The sequence below is a fragment of the Stylophora pistillata genome, chromosome 5 (assembly GCF_964205215.1).
Source record: "Stylophora pistillata chromosome 5, jaStyPist1.2, whole genome shotgun sequence".
Lineage (NCBI taxonomy): Eukaryota > Metazoa > Cnidaria > Anthozoa > Scleractinia > Pocilloporidae > Stylophora > Stylophora pistillata.
Window position 1 is genome coordinate 2,940,906 of NC_142523.1, and position 24,282 is coordinate 2,965,187.

At 39.3% G+C, this 24,282-nt stretch overlaps 1 protein-coding gene and 1 pseudogene across 2 annotated transcripts in view; both read right to left on the bottom strand.

Moving 5' to 3' along the window:
- The window catches only part of LOC148729822 (protein SHQ1 homolog), a 12,785-nt pseudogene extending 10,508 nt beyond the window's left edge, over positions 1-2,277 (bottom strand). The window contains exons 1-3 of the transcript XR_016001517.1: positions 2,248-2,277; positions 1,787-2,019; positions 1,102-1,242 (exon numbers count right to left, since the gene is read on the bottom strand). The product of XR_016001517.1 is annotated as a protein SHQ1 homolog (transcript). The remainder of the gene's footprint in view (positions 1-1,101; positions 1,243-1,786; positions 2,020-2,247) is intronic.
- Positions 2,278-4,044: 1,767 nt separating this feature from the next.
- LOC148729823 (uncharacterized) lies at positions 4,045-22,522 on the bottom strand. Its single transcript, XM_088760846.1, has 26 exons — positions 22,480-22,522; positions 21,886-22,020; positions 18,358-18,431; positions 17,313-17,531; positions 16,260-16,348; positions 15,839-15,905; positions 15,053-15,124; positions 14,604-14,705; positions 13,781-13,855; positions 13,267-13,422; positions 12,787-12,874; positions 12,536-12,611; positions 11,047-11,219; positions 10,597-10,708; positions 10,299-10,302; positions 9,924-10,031; positions 9,537-9,638; positions 9,242-9,364; positions 8,762-8,839; positions 7,960-8,104; positions 7,549-7,606; positions 7,202-7,294; positions 6,698-6,927; positions 5,282-5,413; positions 4,801-5,084; positions 4,045-4,691 (listed from the first exon to the last, which is right to left on the bottom strand). The coding sequence occupies exons 1-26, from the start codon at positions 22,520-22,522 to the stop codon at positions 4,401-4,403; spliced, it is 3,129 nt and encodes a 1,042-aa protein (XP_088616972.1). The 3' UTR covers positions 4,045-4,400.
- Positions 22,523-24,282: the final 1,760 nt, after the last annotated feature.

A 24,282-nucleotide genomic window follows, 5' to 3' on the forward strand; every position in this document is an offset into this window, starting at 1 on the left:
TTTGTAAGGGCCTTGCTCACCATAGAGTTTCTGTGGTTCAGTGGTAGAGCATTGGAGCACAGAATTCGGAGGTCTGAGGTTTGATTCCTCATGGGGACTCAATTTTTTCTTTGTCCCATGCTCATGACTAGACAAAAAAAACATCTTTCAACATGATAATATATTGTATTATTATTTGGCTTTGCTCAAGACCTGTGAACTGGAGAGTGGTGCTTAAATTTAATTGTTCACACATGTCCAGCTCCTCAGTGCCACATCTATATTTGGTTTTTTAATCCCAAACTTACTTACAGCAGAGAACACTCCACCACCTTAATTGCAATGGTGCAAAAAGAACTTTTCAGAGAAAAAAACTTGTCTCTGCGAATATAAACAACATTTCATAGGATTGATTAAAAACATTGCCTACCAACAATGATCTTTCACAAAAAATTCCAAGTTCACCATGAATATATTCATGGAGCATTTGCTGTATTTAAAGGTGTGTGGCCCCTAACACTGTTTATTTTTTGCTCTACTACTTTCTTACCAGATTAGCTCACCATTAATGTGTATTTTTTTAAGACTTCTGAGCATTTGCAGGCGGTAATAAGTGCTCTTACAAGTGGTAAATTTTCCCTATTTTCGCCTGATAAGGCAAACCTTGCCCACACAGAAAGGCAGAGTGGCCCCTTAATACAGATTGACCACTCAATACAGGTTCCAGACATTGGGGTAGTGTAAAAAACAACCTCTGTATACCATAATTGACCAATTAATGTACAGAATCTCCCTTGAAAATACTATTTACTTTGAATTTGGGAGAAAAACATGGATTAAAAATTACTTGTCCATGAAAGATGATGCTTCGTTTTATTTGAATGGTCTCGCTCTTGGTAACTGTTCAATACAGATGGAGGACAATAAAAACAGGTCATTGGGACTTAGGTGACCACACCCGCTTAAAAGAAATGACCACTTAAGAGAGGTGAAAACTAAGAGTGACTAAGGGGAAATAGACCACTTAATACAGGGTGACTGCTTAATATGGTACCCCTTATTACTGGTTTGATCATATGTAGATACATGATAAATTAAAAACTAAGTAACTATTAGACTTGCCACAATTCCAGTGCCTCTGAAGGAAACTTTCTTATCTGTCCAAACACTTTAGTAGCAAATGTAACAGCTTTTTGACATTGGTTTATTTCTGCAAAGGCTTGAATTCCAATAACTGCTAAATGCGTCCATTGATCTGAATTCCTATGTGAGGAAAATAGCAAAATTCTACACTCAAGTGAGCAATATTATTTAATGTTCCTGTAAAGTGTCATCAAACTAGTACTACAATATCTGCATTTTAATTAAGATTTTCATTCAATCCAAGTCATTTCCCTTTCCCCTCCTCTTTCCTTGTTGACTTAAAATTGATACGTGCTTCATCATAAAGTACAGTTTTACCCTGGATGAACTTAAAACTGGGCTTTAATTGGAAACAGATGGCTGAGTGGTCTAAACAGCTGAGTGCGTTTGTTAATATCCAGCTGGTTTGCTACCTACCAGTTCATTTACTTGAGCGATCTTCATTATAAACCCCTGAGCCACTAGTGGTCTGTGTCACCCCTATAGGAGACAATATCTCCCTTATTTTAAATAAACTTTGTTTCCTTGAGGGTCAACATAAATTGGTATAAAATTTTACCCTTGATAACTCAACCACGGTTACGATTTTCATTTTTAATACACAATGCAAGTCTCGGCAGAGTTAATAGCATTAATTTTGTCTTCCATTTAGTTACGCTCGAACCTGAATAAATCCTTGGACGGGTAAGGGTCACCGCTCTTCTTCGAGACAAGTTCGAAGACTCCCATGCATACCTCCACCACATCATCAAACCGACGGAGAACTAAAAGTGACTTCGCTCTTTGTAATTGCTGAGAAATATCATAATCAACACTCTGACTGTAAACATCCATCGGGATGGAGCATGAGAAATACCGTTGGGTTCCATACCCCTCGCTCATAACACATGTAGCGGCCTGGGGATAAAGAAGCAATTATTTTCCCATTGACAGTGCTATGGGATAATGCGGGGACACACGCAGTTGAATTTAAATATTTTCCTGTGGCGAACGATAAAAATATCCGGTGGAAAATGGAGTTTAAAAATAGTCGATGTGTTTACTGAGCAAAGGTTGCACAATGAAAATTGTCTACGACGAAAAGCAAAAAGGATGACAGTTTCCGCAAGATTAGAGAAATCTTACTTGTGGCTGTTTGGCTTCGTCACATGGCATGTCTAAATTAAAAAGTGCAATCGCTTTCTAACTCAGTCTTCATCCAAAGCCTCCTTTCTCCTTTTAATTGCTTTTCGTTTAATAATGTGCAATAAACAATGTTTTAGTTCTGATGGGCTAGAAAAGTTGAATTGCTTTGGAGGGGGACATTGGGGTTTGTGATGTTGCGGTGCTAACCCTTTTTTAATGCGTTAATGCGGTGAAGAACAACTCGTCGTGCGGTGTTGCGGTGATCTCAAACCTTAGGGTGTACGATGTTTGTAATTTCAAATCGACGGTGTTTGGTGAAATAAACCATTTCCGGTGTTTCAGTTATATTTTTTAACCTTTTTCAAAAACTGGATTTCTACTGTCATTATTTCTATCAGCGTCTGTCATTTCATTGCGACAGTCGCTCTGACTGACTCTACCCTTGTCACTTTCTCTGTCACTGTCACTGTCAGTATCGATGCCATTGTCGCTATTTGTCCCACTGACAGACAGGGTCTCTGTTTCCTTTACGGCCACTGTCTGTCTATGTAATTATTACTGTTAACTAGTGTCACTTACACTTTTTCTCCGATACAGTCACCGTCCATGTCAGTCTCACTGTTACTACGCTGACTCCTTCATTATCACTGTCAGTATCACTGGCACTGTCCCTGCATCTTCAACCCTAAGTCTTCCTGTCACCTTCACTGTCTCTGCATGTTTAACTGTCTTCTGTATCGTCAGCATACCAAAAACAATCCTTCATCAAGTAACGTGAAGCGGTAAGTCGGTGATGAAGACGATAAATAACAAGGGCCCAAGAATTGATCCCAAGGGAATACAACGGGGAACAACAGCGGCATTTGAATAAACTGGGTAAGTTTCTAAAGAAACTGTGGTGGGGTGTTAGCCCTTCGCTCTGACGAAGGGGTAACCCTCGAAACGTCAGCTTTTCACTATTTACGATGGCCAATTTACAAATTCAACTTAGTTGATATAACCGATAGCAGCATTTAACTGTTTATTTCCTAGCTTAATATGTCGGTATCTGTCCCTCAGATCGGAAGTAAACCATCGAAGAGTTTCCTTACGAAGCCCATAAATTTCAAGTTTCTTTTAACTCTCAGCCACCCTCTAACCGCAAGGATGTTTTCCCGAAGCTGTGTTATGGTAGGGAATCAACTTCATATACGCTTTTACAACACAAGACATCTGCGTAGAATTTGTAAAATTCGTTTTAGGCAAGGTTGAAATCCTTGTGCTTATGGATGTTGAACTTGTCTTATAATGGAGGGGAATGGTTGGAATTAGCGTTTGATGTACAACGGATTGTTATCGGGCTTTCTAAATGTGTAGTATTTCGCGCTTTTCAAGTTGATGGTGATATCTAATAATTGACTATTTTTAAGTTGTCCTTTGTTGTGATTCTTAAGCGAAGGTCGGAGAGAACACCGCAGAGGACCCTTCTGGTTTTGTCACCAGATCTTGCATTCATGTTCTTTAAAACTGCTGTTCTGTAACCTGTACAAAGCAATACTTCCGACAAAGTATGCAGTGGATAGCTAGTGTAACACGTAGAGCACGACGTACAAACCTCAGCTCCATTATAACAGCCCGTAGCGACATCGAACACCGGGGTTTTACCTATTTTGACTCAGGGTTCATTCTTGTCAAAAAAAAGTGTTTCTAGATTGCCGAATAATTTCAATATCATCATTTGTGATAGTGGTTAATTGCTTAATATATTCGAATGATTAAGATAGTAGCTGTTCAGTTATATGTACGAAACAAGTTCCATTCGCTTTAAACAGCCTTGGTGCGGCACACGTTAATTTATTCAAATGAAGGGTCGTCCGCAGTGATAAACAACGGGTCACGATTTATATTCCATATTTACTGAGCTCACTTCTATGAATAACAACATTTAACGAAATGACTAAAAATACTGAGTCAGTCGAAACACCTTTAAAGTCTTCCACTGAAAGAAAACGAACAAACAAACAAAAAAACAAAACGGTGGTTCCTTACGGAACGACCTCTTTTTGTCTAACAGTGCAAACGAACATGTTCACGACTTGATATAACACAAACGAAGTTATCTCCTAAGCATGTGCCGATAGAAGGAAACTCTATCATAAGTTATGTGTACGTATCTACTGTTCTGTGACCCTGGATAGAGTCAACGCATCTCTGAGCATGTGATCTCGTAAATTCCACAAAGCATCCACAGCATTTTCATAGTCGCCATAACCGCACCCCAGCCACTGAATTGGTAATTGAGCTAGTTGTTGAGGCGTCATAGAGGAAGCGTCAGGTTTGCGAGCCTGGTTCCAATTGCTCATATGAGGGATCCCATCACGAAGTCCTTCAATGTACCTCAGGTAAGCATCGGAATGATGTAGCCTTTGAGGTTTGGGTGGTGGAGCGAGAAATATGGGTGCCGGCTGAAAGATTGGAAAAAAATAAATGTAAAAAATTAGGCAAAGATAACGATGAAAAATTCAAGACACGCTCAACAGCAAATATAATTCAACAAGAAGTTGACTGCGTTACCGCTTCCTTAGGAGGTGGTATAGCTGTTCCATGTGGAGCCACTTGCTGCTGCTGCTGCTGCTGTTGTTGTTGTTGTGGTGGTGGTTGTTGCTGTTGCTGTTGGTGTTGTTGTTGCTGTTGCTGCTGTTGTATCTGCTGAGGATAGTGCTGTGGTTGCTGCTGCTGCTGCATTGTGCTGATCTGGTTCACCTGCTGTTGGAAATTGAACTGCTGTTGCTGTGGAGCAGGACTGAACTGCTGTTTGAGTTGCTGTTGATGTTGCTGAGGGAAGCCTCCGATTTGAGCTGAACAGGGACAAATCAGAAGTTACATATAGTTGGTGTTCTAATCGTAGAGAAAGGCTCAAAGTTTCCAACTAATAACCATTAACATTTGTGTTCTAACATTTTACCTTTCGCCGGAGTGATGATTATATTGATGATTTTCACCCGTACATAAAAACCTACAGAAGAATGATACAGCAAAGGCGGTGAAATCTTACCTGCCGCCGCTGCAGATTGTTGTGCAGGTTGCTGTGTAATGCCACTCATACCCATGTTCATATGCATCATGCCTGACACCGGCGAGGTATTTGAAGCCATACCACTCACTCCTGTATTTCCTTGATAAAGAGCTGTAAAAATATCCAACACTTTAATGAAAGCTGTGCAAGAAACATTAACATTAAGAAAAACCACATAGGTCAATAAGTAAAGTACACTAACATAACATAATAACATAACATAAAATCAAGTTCCGGGATTGATCTTTTAGGAGTGGCAATTGATGATGATTTGAACTTTACTAAGCATATTATTAATGTCTGTACTAAGGGGGCAAGGAAAGTGGAAGAACTTATGAGGTTTAGGAATTTAATGCCTACTGAAGCTAAATTAAGAATTTTTAAAGCTTTTATTTTACCCCAAGTTACATATTGTCATATAGTATGGCACCATTGTTGCTCGTCAGACGGGAGAAAGCTTGAAAGGCTGCAGGAGCGTGCAATGAGGGCTATTTACTGTGACAGGGCTAGCACTTATGAAGCACTTCTAGATAAAGCAAGGCTTCCAACGTTATGTAATCATAGAATCCAGGACATGGCTATATTTATGTATAAAGTTAAGACTAATTTAGTCCCACCATATATTTCTGAACTTTTTAGTTGCGGCATAAGTAGGTACAATCTTAGGAATGCAGACGATATCTCCTTACCAAGACACAACACGGTTACATACGGAAGACATAGCTTAAGGTACATGGGACCTTATATTTGGTCGAAGCTCCACAAATCAATCAAAATGGCTGACTCTCTAACTGCATTTAAAAATCAAGTCAGAGTCCTTGACTTATCAAATGTTACATCGAAAAATAATTGTGAAAATTGTGAGTAATGTAAAACTTAATTCTATCAATTTTATATTGTTTGTATATAGTTTTTCTTCTTATTATTATTATAATTATTAGTTTAGTTTACGTAGTAGGTGTCCCCAATTAGTTTTTACTTGTAAAAACTAGAACGATTGACACGTTAATAAAGTTATTCATTCATTCACTGCATAGGTCTCCGTTTACAACAGCTACTTCAAAAGAAATTATATTTAAAAATAGATGAATCATTGAAATTACTGATTAACAAGGGGCCTCAATTCATACGATTTAATCATCATTGTGTACCATATGGGGTACGTCTACAGCCATCGAACAGCTCCTAAGAACGTGCGATATCCGCGGCACTTCGAAACTTTTCGCTGCCTTAGGCGGTTCCTTACAAATGAGAATTGTCGATCTTTGGAAACCTCAAATCTCTGTTTCGAGAACGACAATAAAAAGATGGGTCACCGTGCTTACTAAAGAGATATGACGGCCAAGCTTAGCCCAATTTGGCCTGCACTGGCAATAATAGTGGACTTTGACAAACCTTGCTGCATGGCTTGGGGTGTCATCCTTCCTCCTACATAAGCATTTCCTTGCATTTGATTGGCTGTCTGTGAAAATTGATTTCCCCCAGGAATCGTGGCCATCATGTGAGCCGAAACTGCATTAGCCCCCGCTGAAGGCGCAGTGACAGGGGCGGCAGTCGTGCGCTGAGCAGTTGAAGGTTCTGGAGTGGAAGTAACCAAGGCTGCCTGATGTTTCGGGAAATAGTTCCTATAGAGATAAAATAATTACTGTCCACAAGCTCATCACATGACCATCCCGATTTGAAAAATTTTCTAGCCTTCCATCGAATGTACTCTGCTACCGGCCGCCGCAACAATCGCTTTGTCCAAGTAATGATATCAGCAGCCAAGGCTGGGGGTAAAAAATTTTGAACACGATCTTATACACCTTCTTAGCCCAAGTTGGTATGTAACTTGAAAATTCACCAGTGTAACTAAAAGCAGTGTCTGAAAAACATTCATATAACAGAGTGAGAACTCACTTGCTTCTTTGCTGCTGAGAAATTTGCTTCGGTTGACCTGTCAAATGCACCTCCCAACAATGCCTGAATAGCTTAGAACTAGCATTAAATGGTCTGCAAGTTAACAACAATGACCAAATAAATCAGAGACAACATTGAAGATAAGTAGCGTTGCAAAGGGAGTTACACACTAAACCAAATAATGTAACTTTGAAGTCTGAGAAGTAACGGCAAACTCAGTTTGGTCACAACTGAGTGAAACTTAAAATTAATGTCTTCATCAAACCTAAATAGTCGCTAATTCTGAGTCATAGAATTCATTGTTGGTCAGTAAATAGTTCACATTATATGATGGAAAGAAGAAGTACCTGAATCCACGCCGTGCCCTTGTACATGTGGTCCACAGGCAATGAAACAATCCATCCTCTGTATTAAAGGAATAGTTCTCAAGCTATAGTCTGTTCGAAATTTGCAAACTTGTCACTATGAAAAGGGAATCTTTAAAGACAAATGCTAATTGTATTTCTAAATACCCGCTTCGACTCACTTAACAAAATATTATCCTTCGAAAGGAAATTTTACAAAGCATTCATAATCTCTTTTATCATAACCAAAGGTTGAAGTGCAAAGGACAAGGTGATTTATAGCTTAAACTTCTGTCTTTTCTTTTAAAGTGTCAACAATTACGAGAATCGTGCAAATTTCTCTCCAACTATAGGAAGTGGAATGCAAAATTTTGGTTGACCCTATTTCTTTACAAGCAAGTAGTTAGTGCAGACCTGATTTGCGGAGATGGCATGTGCTGTCCAGCAGATGTATCCTCATATCGTGAAGATCCTCATATTGGTAATCACAACCTTTCCATAAACACTCGTACACCAAAACAGGTCCGGTTGGAATAACATGTCCGCTGTCAACAGAACTCTGATCAAACATAAAACAACAGGGCGTCGGTAAACAATCAAACAGACCCAGTGGAACAAGTTAACAAACCGACAGTGGTTTAGCGTGGTCTGTACTCTTATCAACAACGATATTTGTCGCCACGGTGGTCAAACTGTTTTAGACTCTTGAGACGCAGCCGACTGAGTTCACAAAAAATTTTGACTACTGTGATGACGAACACCTTTGTCGATAAGAGTACAGACCACATTAAACTACTGTCGATTCGTTTTTTACCACAATATTGACGTCAAATTAAAACGATTCTTTCAGTGCGTGACACGTAGACGCGAGGAGCGTTATCTGTGCTCTTATAGGCAATTGTGGTAAAATATTTTTCTTATCTCCACTCATCATCAACTGAACCTAAATCGTTCCATTAAACTCTAATGTTATTTTTACTGATTTGGGTCTTGAATGAGAAATTAATATATCTGCATCCAAAGACTAAATTATCTTACAAAATTAGTCGTCATACCATTTTTTTAATTTACTGAAAAAGACAAACAAAGAAAGGAAATAAAAATTAGCTGGCACACTTAACCTCAGTAACACGCACATAAGTTCAAATAACAAAAATTCCTCACTTTGAAGGCTTTTCGAGTAATTACAATGAATTGTCTTCATTTATTAACACACCTCAGATTCACTTTGGGAAAGCTGTAGTTGAGCTCTTGCTTCATAGTCAGCTTTCTTCTGTGCACTTATATTACGCCACTAATCGAAAAACAATAACGATAAGACATTAGCACATACATAACTGCAAACTGAGAGAACTTTGGCTATTCATGACAAGCCGTTCATCCATTTCACTCTAATCAAATTTTTACATCACACTAAAACCATGCATGCAAACTTTCAACCTCGTCGCCTGACAAAGACTAGCTAGCAGTGTAGTCATCAAAACGTCACGATGAATACACTTGATAGCGCGACTCTCCATCGTGAGACAAAAGTGTAAACGTTCACTGATCTCCATAACCAAGATTAACAACATCTTTTCTAACAGTTGTCCTATTACCAGTTATAACAGTTATCCTATTATCAAGAAAATAATCAACCCCCCCTTTTTTTTTAAATGTACTGAAATAGCTTATTAGTGAGTTATTCAGCTCTTACCTCCACTCCAATGATACGACTTATTTCGCCAAATGCATACTCTGGGTGTTCCTTTCTAATTGTTGCCCTCATTTCATGAGAAAATAGAAGGTATCCTGACTGACCTCTCTGCTTTTTAGGCTTCTAGAAGAGAAAAAAAAATTGACCTATCAGAAATAAGAATACTTCAAATAACTCCTTCAGTCCTTGACGATAATAGAACTCTTCATGTAGCTGTTGACATCAACTTGCCAGTGATACACTGACACTCCTTGGATGGAAAATAAATGTTAACATCAAATAACAGAGCTCTGACCTTGCTTCCATCGCCTGTTGAATCTGTCAAATTCAAGGCAGGGGATTGACTACGCTCTTCTTCTAATAAATCCAGGTCTTCAATCAGGAGACGAGAAGGAACCTAAAATCACACAAACACAACTTAGTTATTCAGGGTGTTGTATTTCGCCCTCGAACAACATGAAAACTCTTCGAATAACCCTGCACAAGCGATATACCACATTCCATATTCCATTCCATTTAACTAGTTAAAGATCATCCACACATTCAGTCAGTTTTAATGCACGGAACAACAACTGTCTGAGGATCATTTGGAAGAAGAGAGTTCGAAACAGTATGTAGAATGACGTCTGTATATATGCAAGGGCTACAGTTATGTCTTAGCACTTAACAAACATTCACCAACCTTCACTGGGCTGATGGGTTTTTCAAAGAAGTAGTATTCATCTTCTTGCACACTGACTTCGGTGTAAGAGATAATGAAACATGAAAACTCGCCCATGATATCCTTTAACTTTCACATAAATATTTTGAAATGCTTAGTCAGTAAATATTTCATTCACTAAAATTACGGGAAAAACGGTAGAAGTAGGGTGTAAAATCACTTTCTGGTTTTCTTCGATGTGATGCAGTGGAACGAATTGAACTTAGCCGCTTGAACTCGGCAAAGTGCTGTCTTGAAATTTCAATGACGGTACTGAAGATATAAACAGTATTTCACGACGCTTACCAGGCTTTCAAATGTTCAGAAAAAACCCTTAAAAATTTTCCTGCAGGATACAGAACTAACAATCAACAACAAACATATGAAACATATGTGTGAACTGCGGTTATGAGACGTATATGAGAACGATCCTTCGCAGTAAAGCACTATTTGAGCAATAGTGAAAATCAGACCTGAAAAAAATTTCAGGCCTGTACGGGATTCGAACCACTGACCTATGCGATACTAGAGCGCTGCACTAGTATCGCAGAGGTCAGTGGTTCGAATCCCGTACAGGCCTGAAATTTTTTTCAGGTCTGATTTTCACTATTGCTCAAATAGTGCTTTACTGCGAAGGATCGTTCTCATATAGAACTAACAATGTAGGTGTACCTTGAGACCTTTCAGTTTTCTGAATTGTCCTTCTTCTTCGTCATATCTCGCTTCGTTCAGGTAAATATCTTTCTCTGGTATTTCTGTGGGCCGACCTGTGGCCAAAAAAAAAATGTGAAAAACCAGAAAAATATTCCGTCATGACCACACAAATAAACAAATCAAAGTCTTCATTATGAAGAAGGAATGTTCATTGGGATGACAAAGAACCAGGCTTAAGTAAAAGCTTTCTTAGATATCAAATTCAACAAATTTCTTTTTATATGACGGAAAAAACTATTTTCTTAAGACAACATGTAGCGTTTGAGTATAAAATACAGAATCTGTAAGCACATTTAACAGGCATTCGCTCTTAAACTAGTTTCTAGATTAATTGACACAATACAGCGTATTGAAGTGTCCCGGTAAGAAAAAGTAGTATGATCTCACTTACATCTGATATATTCCCTGAATGACAATACACAACATTTTCCTGCAATGGCGCCGATAGGCAAGGTTTCTTCTAAAGAGCTGAGGAACACTTCCTTTTCATAAAACATCCTGGTAGGTAGGTGCTGAGTACTGGCAGGTGTGATAAACCAAGGGCCATGAAACCACGCATGTCCACTACGGTACAGAAACAAAGTAATAAGTAAGAATAGGACTGAAGGTGGCTAAACTCCACGGAACTTGCAGCTGAAGTGAAAACTGTACACGTCATATTACGGATGCATGGCCGTGCGTTCATAAGGATTTTTACCATAGCAGTTTCTGAGGAATTTGGTAGGAATTGCGCCCATGATGTGTTGTAAATCTAAGTCAAGCATGCGTTCCAAAGAGTCAAAAGTCGAAGTGGAAGTGAAAAGTGGCATCGCGGCTCGGTAAATATCCACCCCTTTCACCGATATAGAATATATTACATAGCAAAGAGATTTCGCTTTGATAAGAATCGAGAATGAATTGTTTATTTTAAGAGCCGGGAAAGAAAGCGAACTGTGCTTGTAGCACAATAAACCCAAAGGGTTGTTCAATATTTTCTTTGTTTTGATATGACTGTCTTTTGCCGCTTTTTGCGACTTCGTTGCCGACATTTTCTGAAAGTTACGAACACAGGATTGGCTTCATCATGCCCGCAGACGCTGCCAGCTGTGTAATAATACTAATAATCTTTATTACTACATGATGCACAAGTAAAAGCTCTACTGCCACCTATAAGACCTCTTATTTCCGTCTGCTGAACCGGTTTCGCCTTAATTGCAATTGAATAGTCCTTTTAACGCGAGCTCGTGTTTAGCTCGCGGTAAGCCAAGTACTGTTCACTTGCGAGCAGCTAAAGAGAAATAAACTCGCTTCCCGTTTTTCATCGGTTTTCTCTGGGCAAACTTTATCAGTAAACGAAAAGGCCACAGGAAGAATACAACCATTGTCACGAATTTGGTTTAACACTATGTCTGTTCATCTTTTTAACCTCAAATTTTAAGAAGAAACAATCAAATACAGTGCCTTGTTCACGAACACCGGTGGCATACTGAGAAGTTATTGTAAACACTCACGATTATTTTCCTCCACTTCTGTGAATAGTTTTTTATTACACTGGTCAACTGTCTCGTTACGTTTCTGCAATCCATTTTTGGAATTGATTACCAGCGCTATAAGTTTTCAGTTGCGATTGATAACACCACAAATTTTAGTATTTTGTTCACATTGCTAATATTGTGACGTGACGTGACGTGAATTCAGACTAGTTTGAGTTCAAAGGATTAGACTTTGAACTTTGTTTAAGAGTAAAGAAAAAGAATTGAAGAACAAGCCAGACCTACTATCAGTACATAATCACATCCAACTCAGCGAAAAAGTTCAAACCCAAGAGAAACGACCACCAACGAATTGTTCACCCACAATACCCAAAACAACATCTTTCCCTTATGCATTTTATTTCTTACCTCCTGTCTGTCCACAACTTATCAATTCTGGACATGCACAGAAATCCTTCATCTGACCTGACATAGACACAGTCACCTGTAAACAGAAATAAAGATACTACACGTCAGTTCATAATTCAGTCCCTTCCATGCTTATTCACGTCTTAGTTTCAGTTTAATCCTTTTTCTCACCTACACAAATCTAAAAATAAAACATTGACAAAACATGAACGAGGCAAGGTAGCCTAGCAGTAAGAAAGCTGACTGCTTACCAAGCTTGTAGGGAGTGTCTCTCACATAAAACTGTTCATAATGTATGCAGCCTTCTTCCGCATTCTGAGGAGACTCCAGAACCACATTCTGGAAAGACAATGTAAAATCAATCACATTTTAACTTACAAGCGTAATCACATTTTCGTTTTCAGTGTTCTGTATGTACTAGAATGCATCATGGCTCAACACATCAAGAACTACAAATTTTTTTTTAAGTTCTACTGTTTTTACCCTTTACGTAGTATATTTTCAAACGAACTAATCGGTCTTTATCAACGAGTTTTGCAACAATTGAAGCACCAGTCCGTCATTTATATGATTATTTTACATTTTCCTGCGGATCACAAACGTCAGACATTTGGTGTGCACGTCTGTTTCATTGCATGTAATGGAGTATGGTGGGAGTTATGCTGCTGAAATGAGCATTGAAATGGACGATCTATACACAAATTACTTATTGCATTGGTTAAATTTCTTGCCTTTTTCGCATCATGGACAGGTGCTTCTCCTGAATCGATTTCCATTGGCTGAGCAGTGTTGCCTGTTTTGTTGACAAAAACCGATGGAACACGTCTCGGGTGGAGAGGTTCTTCTCTTGCGACATGACGGACTTTTGATGGAGGTACAGACCACACCTATAACAGGATCAAATTAAATACGATAGAGCTGGTCGGCCAATGCTCAAACGATTGACAAGCTACGTCATCACGATTTCAGAGGAAGTGACGTGTATAAACCGGAAATCAGGTACATATTGTTTTTGCTGAATGTGTTGACTGATTATAACGACAGTTGACCCAGCTATCACTTGGCCAGGTGTGTCGGTAAAGGAAGAAACACAATGCTACTTACCACACGACGACTAACGCATAACAAAGCGGTACCACAAATGTTTGAAATCAAACCCAAGGGCTTAGTTGCAGACTTTCACAATAATATATGTCATGAAATTCAATACAAAAAGTAAAGCCTCTTTCTACCACGGAAATGTACCTTTATCTTTTTGAACGACTTTGCCTTGACATTGTATCTTGATTCACAAACAAAAACATCTTCGTCTTTGAAATTCTGCAAAAGAGATTGAAGAGATTTTATTGAAGTATCAGAGATAATTTTTCCCGCTGCCAAAGAGCAAGAATTGCAAATTGTTTTCAAATAAGATACAACACTTATGCGACACTGAGTGAGACCTACTCACTCAATGGAGCCAGCCAAATAATGCTATGTGAATGCCAAAAGTGTTTATTGCAAAAACAAGGAGGGCGATCCACAAAGGAAAGAAAGAACATAAAAGTTTGTTAATACCTCTTAGTTAGATTTAGAACTCAGTTATTTCAGACCATTTTAGGATCATAATAGTAATCATGACCCTCTCTGGTGTACATGTAAAATTAAAAAAAAACATATTCGCACAATATTTCATGAAAGCAATATCAGTAGAGAGAGCAGAATCAAAATTTCAAAAAGTATGGTTACCAACAAAGAGAAAGCATAACAGCTGGTCTCCAAGAAAGCCCATGAGGAGCAACATGCACTAGTCCAAACAATAATGAATACCGAAATTTACCAACAACAGGACGTCAAAATGCAGTGACAGCTGCCGACTCATAGCTCGCATTCTCAACAATTTTTCGGAAGAGGTCTTTCTATTAATCAGGCTCGTGAAAAGACAAAAACTTCTTCTTTATCACGTTTGTTTCCTCACAGTATTTCACTACCCAGGTGAGAATACAACGGAAGAGAATTCATATGAGGGTAAAGTTAGTTCCCGTACAAAGAGCGATACATTATCGTGAAACTTAATAAAACCCCTTACCTCTGACTTCTGCTTAAAGAAGTCTTTAACAAACATAACATAACATTTTCCCACGACTTGCTTCAAGTTTGAGCATTCATAGTAATCACTCTTAAACACTTCCTGCAAGGGACAAGTTTGCACTTCAGGGTTTTGGTGAAATCAGAGACAGTTTTTACCTCATGCACTTCAGTTTTAAATTTCTGCTATCGCACTCTGCGAATAGTGTAGCCATGCAGACAATCTTCCTCTCACTAATGTGGAAGGTTTACGCCATTATTCGCTGAGCAACATTTGTGCTCATGCAGCAAACCAAGTTCAAGTTATTAACTTTTGATTAATAGAATAAAGGAGGCGTTAATTCACTAGAACTGTACATTTTCTCAGTACTTAGTGGAAAACTGCTGTAAAGGTGGCAAGGTGAACAACATGCACCCATAGAGCAACATTCAAAGGACGGTGTAAATTACCTTTTCTAGGAATTTCCTCGTAGCAGTGTGAAATGTCTCCTCTGGCCGATAAAACCAGCTTCCATACAACCACTTGTGGGAAGAAAGTATTTTATTTTCAAACTATGATAACGACTTCATTTCGTTTTCTATTAAGGTGAGAAATAAGACCATCAGGGGTTCGTGAAGGCCTTGCGTCTGCAAGACCTGACTTTTAACTCTATGGCTCAAATATATTGTCGATGCACACATACAGCTGTTTTTCTTTTGCTGGAGGGAATTGTTGGGTGCGGACAAACGGTAAGGCTACGCGGATTGATTAAAGATCTTTCTCGCTCACCTCCGCGGGCAACCCTCTCATGAGCGTCAATGGACTTTTCAAGTCTGTTACTTTTCTTTCCGTGCACATTTTGTACTGATCCTTCTAAAATGATCATTTTCTCTTCCGCTTGTACAAAGTGTCATTGAAACACTCTAGCACATTGAATCACTTTAGCACTCCTCTAGGGGAAACACCCACCAAAGGAACGTTTGGAGGAGGAGTAGGTTACACAAACCATAAAATTTTTACTGCTTACCGCGGTTTCAGATTTCAAAGAATGACATAACCTTACAAAAATTACCAGCAAATAGCACCAAAATTCGAATATAGAGGCCGCCATCAAAAAAAGAAAAACAAACACTCAGAAAAACAACTGAACAAAAACAAACACTCAGAAAGTTTGGCACTAAACTTCAATGCGCGGTTCAAAAGACTTATTGGTAATTATTGGCAAAATAAAATTTACTGCTACTACACATTCTCACCAATTCTCCATTGTTATCTCTGTAAAGCTTTTCAACAGATACAATATGTGGCTGAAGGTCTTCCTCTCTGGTAAAATGAAAGGGAAACATCAAATTACCCCGTGTCTACTGATTTCAACAATTCTGTTGCGAGTCTCGCGACATTATTTCGCACTAAAACGAAGACTCTACCTAACTGTTGAAAGTTTTTAATGATTAAAACATAACAGCTAACTTTTTTCCAAGAGGAAATGAACGCCTAGTGTTGAGTTCTACGCATCACAAATAACGCGCAAATCGTTCTATAACACGTACTACGTTCATTTACAAGCATGACGTGTGAACTGTCCTGTTGGTGCTTAAACCAGGAAGCTGACAAACAGACACGTGAGGGAATTTTGCTTTAGCGTATTTTTTAGTTCAGATTACGCAGGTCATTCACCTTGGTTTAAGGTACACAAAATCTCCAACTCGTATTTGAATGTCTTTGTAGGACAACTCCTGTTCACATGCTTCATCGCTTACTGGCACCTGTAAAGAGAGGCAATGTTTCATCAATATACAGAAGAATTATGTCACAAGTAATCAGTTAGCATTGGGTATTTTATATCTGATGGTTAAAGGATTAAGCGAAGTTCAACTGGGTGAACAGTCATATGTCACTGAGTGACTGTACAAAAGCACATGAACCCCGACGCAGGAGTCACATCTGTTAATTACAAGTTGGATCACAAACAGAATTGGACAACACAACATCCTTTTGCCAAGTCATTACAATTTCCGATAAAAACAAATTTATCTCTTTAATGAAGGCTTGCAATTCCAATTTTCTGAAATAAAAAATTATGGGAATATGGGGAACACATTGCCCGATGCATTTAATTCCTCTAGTTGGGAAATTCTAAGTGAGGAGCAGATGAGTACTAATGTCAGGGTGTAAAGAGTTAACTCTTCCAAACTTTTTCGCACGTTATTTTTCACATTTTTTACACTTGAGTGAGAGTGGTGTAGTAAAATTAACAAACTTAGTGAGACACATAGAAGCTCACAGTGTAATTGCCAAGATTCGGGGCTATATTCAGCAAAGATTATGAAAAAGTGCTAGCAAATTGTCGGAGAAACTTGACCGACTGAGTAACACTCCATCAGTAGCAATTCTTGAAGTCACTCCACGCTTTAAATAGCAGAATAAGCTGACGTGCAGTCTGACGAGTCTGTACTGAGTAACACTCCACCAGTAGCAATTCTTGAAGTCACTCCACGCTTTAAATAGCAGAATAAGCTGACGTGCAGTCTGACGAGTCTGTTTTGATGACAGACAGAGAAACTACCCCAAAGCTATTTTCCATGCTGTCATTAATAAATACTGGTTAAGGATACACGAGTTCCAGTCCATTAAATTGTTAGGGTTTGTTAAGTACTGGTACCCTATGCATATCAACTCAAAGACTGTAATCATTGTCAATGATATTTTAGCTCCACTTGTCGTGCTTACCTGAGAATGTTGTTTCCCTGCTCCCTTTTCAAGCTCTTTTTGCTTTTCGTCTTCCTTGCCTTCTGTGTCAGCTTTTGATTTTCTCTCCTCGTCCAGATCTTGGAGTAAGTGCCTTTTGATAAAGACAAGGGCTGGAGAAACAAATCTCTCTCCATCTTTGCACAGCTTATCTCTCTGGGTCACAAAGAATTGCTGCAATTCTACGGCATCATCATACATCTAGACAAAAAAAAACCACTACAAATGCACTTGACTACAAACTGTTTCATATAAGCAATTAATTTTTAAAATAAAAAATTGTATCATAGGGTGTTTATAATTTTCAATCAGAGGTAACAAACCTCTGACTTGAAAGGAGTAATCACAACTCAACTATATTTATGAAATTTAAAAGCTTTACTGAAATACTGGTTCCTCTATTCTATCTTTAATGCAGCTCAACTCTGTTAGTCCGTTCAATAGGCCATTTTATAGTTGTGTACTTAGTTGCCAAGCCTTTGATTTGGAGTGAGGCTGAAGGTAACCTTGTCATGATAGAGACATGTATCTAGTTAGCATGATAACAAAGTGATTTACATTTGAAAGGCAGCAAGGTTTGTATCATAACAAGGTCACCCTCAGCCTCACTCCCATTCAAAGGCTTGGCAACTAAGCACACAACTGTAAAATGGACTATTCAGTGTAATTAGCATGACTACCTAATGCAACTGTATAGACCACTTTCATAAATGGCTGTCGGATTAATAGTCTTTTGTTTAAATTTAAATTAGCCCTTCTGGCCTCGTTCTCCAGTACAAAATTCAAAAGAATACATTATCTCAAGCGAGGCCAGAAGGGCTAATTTAAATTTAAACAAAAGAATATTAATCCGGCAGCCATTTATGAAAGTGGTCTATGATTAAAGTTTTTTGTGATGGGTAACTGTCCAATAACAAGTGTGTGATTACACCCATCTGTCCAATTACACTGTCTGTTTACAACTCCTCAGAAAATTTAGCAAAAATGTGATAATTCTGTGCATAAAGTAGAAGTTAAAATAAAGCACCTCAGTATCTGAACGAAAGAAGAAACAATCAAATACAGTGCCTTGTTCACGAACACCGTGATATTGACCCAAGCCTGTGGAATAACAGTCTTCGGGTACTCTATAAAATTTATCAGCATTTCGTTACACTTCCAAGGGTTGAACCTCATCTTACGGTCAATACAAAGTGAGTGTGTGTCTCTAACAGCCAAATCGAGAAGGCTTATTCAATTGCGAGGCAGAATTTCTACAACTGTGGTATCATCAATATATTTTGCTCTCACATCCCAATCCCTTAGGAGCCTATTTATCATGACTGAGAAAAGGGTGACACCCATCTTGGTCCCTTGGGGTATACCTCCATGGGTATACTTCCAATCCGATAAAACGTTTCCGATGCGCACGGCTTGAGTTCTATTTGTTAAAAAAGATCTCATCCAACTGAATAGCACTGGGTCCACACCGAGCAGTGATAATTCCTCCATAAGGATCTGATAGTATTGGGCATTTGTTTCACAACTGTGTACGAGATCTACGGCTCCCTCGCTTCCCACAGCTGTGGCATTTAAGACCCAACGAGAGGGCAACTCAGCGTAAGCTTCTTCGACCCTGCACGTCTCCTAGCCTTGCGAATTACCCTGGGCAGTCGAGGGTTCTGATAATGCTTCTGTCCCCGAACTTAATGGAGACTTGCATTTTCTGTGCAAACTACATCGATGCCTCTAATACTTAAAATTACTAACAGACTTAAATCAACTCCACATAGAGGCGAACAGCACCATACAAGATGGCGAACAGCAGTATTTACAACAAGCAAGTGCTTTGTCGTGTGGCATTTTCTGAACAGCTTCCGAACGAATGGCGAAATCTTAAAGTGCATTAATTTTCAAATTATATTTTCTGAAAGTTTGTACAAGGAGGAAGGCTCATCATTTTTCCCTGAGGGTAAAACGTTCATTCTGTGTACTGCATTCTTCATGCGCGGGATCGATTCCTCGTAATAAAAATAGGTCCGCAATGTGGGGGCTATCAATTACTGGTGGAAGCTCTTGTTGGAACCACTATTGTGTTAATGCGAACACCTCCAGTTACCACCATTTTTGTTAAACCCTGTTTGAACTGTTAGTTAAACTATGCAATCAAGAGCTGTTGTGATGGAGCGGTCCAGTAAGTGTCTGTAGGCACCTGGCGTACCCAACTGGACTTTTCCACAGAAAACTACCAAAGTTGGCTTAACGTCACGTTGGCAAAAAAGAGTTAATTATAGCGTAGTGTGTTATAGTCGAATTTTCAGTCCCAGCTTGTTCGCTGAAGCTGGCCAAAAAGCTAAAAGGGGAATTTAGAAGTCATATACAATCCATGATAGCTCATGGTTAAACCCACACAGTCGGAGAACTTTGCTGTTGTCTCCTGTCAAACTGTGACCTCTACTGTGAACACGCGCAAGTATTTACGACAAAAGGCTTCTATAGTATACCAGCATATTCTAACTTATAGTTCTCAGCTCAACTAAATCTGGCCCTCAAATTTTTAGAGTCTGAACGCTTCGCGAAAACAGTATCGCAATGTAAAAAGTCAGTATGCTTCGGGCTCGCAAATAAAAACGTGAGAGTCGTCGCTGGCGCGGTGAGGATAGGAGAGCACCAATCAGAACAGATGCCATTTGAACTTTGGCCAAGTCTAGGTTAGCCAATCAAAGATGAGTAAAAATTTTCGATCCAGTCACATCATATGAATATAGCGTCCGCGTGGCATGGATCAAGTTTATCATAAAAGAGTCACGATGGCAGACATCCTCGGAGACCCAGGGGCTGTGGGTCGATTTCAAGTTAGGGCATGAAGAGCCCCTGGGGACATTGTCTAAGACTAGTTCCAAACGGTCGCAGTCGTTCTGCCATCTGATTGGTGCCAGAAAATCTTTGTGTTTTTCTGCCCAATCAGAGTGAAGTGTCCTTTCGTGTGTTATAACACGGACATATACTGATAGCTCAGTTGCTCGCTATGTTTGTTTCGGCCGTGCGACCATAGTTAGTAGAGGGGACTACTCTCTAACTATGGTCCCCTCTACTAACTATGGTGCGACGGAGACTTGCTTGAGGTGAAAAGTTTCAGCCTTAGCACACAATGTAAGAGAAATCGATCAGATTGTCCGCGAGAATCTTACCGGAAATTATACTGAATACTTTCGCAGGTATCACTAGAGAACGTGTTTTAAAGTTTGCGAGGTTTGTATACAACACGATGGTTGCAGTCATTGATATGTCGCTTTAAACGTTACACGAGATTTGAGCTTAAACCTTTCTATGTTTTTTGCATAATTTGCTGTGACGGAAACTTTGCCAATCCCGTGAAGTTATTTCGTCGCACGGGCCACGCAGGTATGTCGAGCAACTGGCGCTTTCCCCTACGCAGCTTTCTGCTTTCTGTGCGCGCCAAAATCTAATCTTCGCTTGGTAGTAAAGTCGTTCACAATACAGCTTAAGTTCGTGGACGACCTCCAGCAAGCGCTTAGAGAAAGCTTAGCTGTGTTTCCGGTGAGCTAATTAAAATCTGAACAAAAACTTATTAATGAGAATATCGTGGGAAGGAGAGGTTTTTTCGGGCAGTTACCGAAGGGGTTAGGAAAGAGTTTAATCTTTAAACTGCTGCCTAGAGTGTTGAAATTCTTGAGCTAGGAAGGCTACAGATTCTCTTCTAGTCCCTTGGTCATTTTCATTTCACCTCTTCTGTCGATTGTTGAAGACCAAGTGAAATACCTTTGTTCATTGGGAATCGATCCGATGCTGCTTTCAATGGGAAAAACAAAACCAAAGACCAAGAAATAATGGATGGAAAGGGCGGGTTTGCTTTATTGCAAATGTCAGCTTAATAGTACAGGGCCATCTACCCACATCTAATAAACTAAAGTTTCCACGCTTAGCTTTTCTTTTTTTTTAAGCGAAGATGAGATTAGATTAGATTTTGACACGCACAGAAAGTTGCGCAAGTACCAGTTGCTCGACATACCTGCGTGGCCCGTGCGACGAAATAACTTCACGGGATTGGCAAAGTTTCAGTCACAGCAAATTATGCAAAAAATCTAGAAAAGATTTAAGCTTAAATCTCGTTTAACGTTTAAAGCGACATATCAATGACTGCAACCATCGTGTTGTACACAAACCTCGCAAACTGTAAAACACGTTCTCTAGTGATACCTGCGAAAGTATTCAGTATAATTTCCGGTAAGATTTTCGCGGACAATCTGATCGATTTCTCTTACATTGTGTGCTAAGACTGAAACTTTTCACGTCAAGCAAGTCTGCGTTGCACGGCCCAAACAAACATAGTGAGCAACTAAGCTATAGGTATATGTCCGTGTTAAAACACACGAAAGGACACTTCACTCTGATTGGGCAGAAAAACACAAAGATTTTCTGGCACCAATCAGATGGCAGAACGACTGCGACCGTTTGGAACTAGTCTTGTAAGACAATGTCCCCAGGGGCTCTTCATGCCCTAACTTGAAATCGACCCACAGCCCCTGGGTCTCCGAGGATGGATGGCAGAAACCTGATGTCAGGTCTCCGTCAACTACCAGGAGCCCAGCAAATGCCAGGAACTCATCAGGTTCATCGACCAGAACAGCAAATTCAACGAAAAGCACAGCAAATTCAACGAGAAGCACAGCAAGTTTAACGAAAAGCACTGCAAGTTAAAATATGGAGACCATGGTAAGTTCAGTGATAGCCACGGAAAATTCAATGGGGGCAACAGCAAGCGGAATTACTTCTGAAGCAACTACATCGCCAAGACGTTCAGGCAACGGAGACTTTATAGGCTATGTTCACCAGTTGTCTCCGATAAAACGTAACAAAAAAACACTATTGACTATTCTACACTGCTGTTACAAAGTAAAGATGGAGAGCAGCAAGAAGCGTTGCTGTTCTCTAAACACAAAAGGCCGCTGTTGGTGGATAGCGAGAAATGTCGTACGCCTGTAAAGATTTAACCCTTCACCTACACTTCAGATGGCGAGAAGATAATCATAAATGACATGACCAAGATATCAGTACCTGGGCAAACTGAGTACTCATTTCAGTTCAAAGAGAGCCTGATGCCGGCGCGTACGCAGCCCGTTTCAATTGAAGACATACTAAGTCGTACCAATGAATGGGAGAATGTCACATTGAGCGGAAAAGTAGTACATGTTGGCGACATTTCAACGGTTGGTGCGAAGCAGTTGAAATCGGCGGAGACTACGTTTTACAGATTCCACTGGAACTATAGTTGTAGATATATGGGAACAGCATATTCCAATGATTGAAAACGGGAAAGTGTATCGTATTGCCCCTGTTAAAGTGCGTTCTTGGGCTGGAAAGAAGAAACTTTCTACTACTGTACGTTCAGTAGTAACAGAAATTATTGCTGATGACACACTTTCAAAGGTGTTCGTTTCCGAAGAAGATCTGAACACAGTAGACTGTAATGAAGTAACGGTGAAAGTGTCAAATATTCACTCAGTTGAGGCAGTTGGAACATTCATTCATTGTTTAAATAAGTATTGCTCAAAACGACTTCTCCAACCCTCGGCGGGAAAAATAGTGCACTGTGACAGGTGTGGATACACTATGATATCTAGCAATTGTACTAAACAAGTCTGTGCAAAGATTGTTATCCAACTTGAAAGTGGCGAGCAAGGAAATTTAACGGCATTTCAAAGTGTTTTGAACTGCATCTTTGAACGAGAGATTTCTTCGCTGTCAGAAACCGATGTGGCAGAAAAGCGTTTACTTTTAGAGGAGGTAATTATACGATATAATTCTGATACGCAAATTATCACAGGGCTGCTGTTGTTGAAATTGTTTTAAATGAAAGCAAAAGTTATTCACTTTTATTAAATTTTGAAATGGAATTACGAGTTGCGTTGCTGAATTACGTACTGGAGAAAACGAATGATGTAGTTGAAATTGGTGGATACTTATTTCAGGTGGCATTGTTGACACTACTATATGCAGGAATTTAAAATTTAAGTCAATTTAGATGATATCTTGTGGCATGTTACTCTTTTCAAAATCAAAACGAGTTGAGTTTGTTTTGAAATCGCTACAATAACAGGTCTCGTTGAGTTCTAACTTACTTGAGAAAACCAATAGGTTTATAATTGTTAACTCGGAATAACTAGCTGCTCCAGGCTGGACTTTTTTCGTAATTTGGCGAATGGTTAGTTTTTCAGGTATTTTTGAGATTATTCAGGAATTAAAATTGAAGCCAGTTTAGATATGTTGTGACATGCTACTGTTTGCTTTGCTAAAATGTCACTGTCACGTAATGTGAAGGAAAGTGTTCTCTCCAGTTTTTGTTCTAACCCTGTGCCACTCCAGCAGAAACCATTCTGAAATGCGAGGTACCTATGTTGCCTGAGCAAAGCGTCTGTTGAGAAATGCATTTTCCCTACCTTATTACCTTTTGCACATATTTTTGTAAATAAACTTTTGGGTGTCCTAGATAAAAAGGGTTTTGGCTTGATGGCATGTGGATTGAATAGACTAGAACTTCCGGTGGACTTTTGTAATAAAATCTATGCAGTTTGAATGCTTGGCTATTATTCATTAATTAACTCCCTGAAATTCCTTGAAAGAGAGACTTGTAATAAAGGAGTTTATAACTGGCTTCAAAAATGGATGGAGGGTGAAGTTAAATCCTGGTGACGAATGATATTAATCTGATCTGAAATGAGGGGAAATGTACCGCCCTAAGTACTTAGATGAGTTTGGCATACCAGGTAGCCTGCATGTCAGGCATTCAAGAGAGATAAAGAAAACTAGAAGTGTTTTTGAGCTCCTAGTTTTCTTCCCTCTCTACTACCCCTTTGAATGCTGGTATAATTCAATGCCGCTGGACTGTAAAACAGTGGGTTGTATGAGAAATAAGAATATCAACACCTTGCATTCTTCTCATGCTTATGCT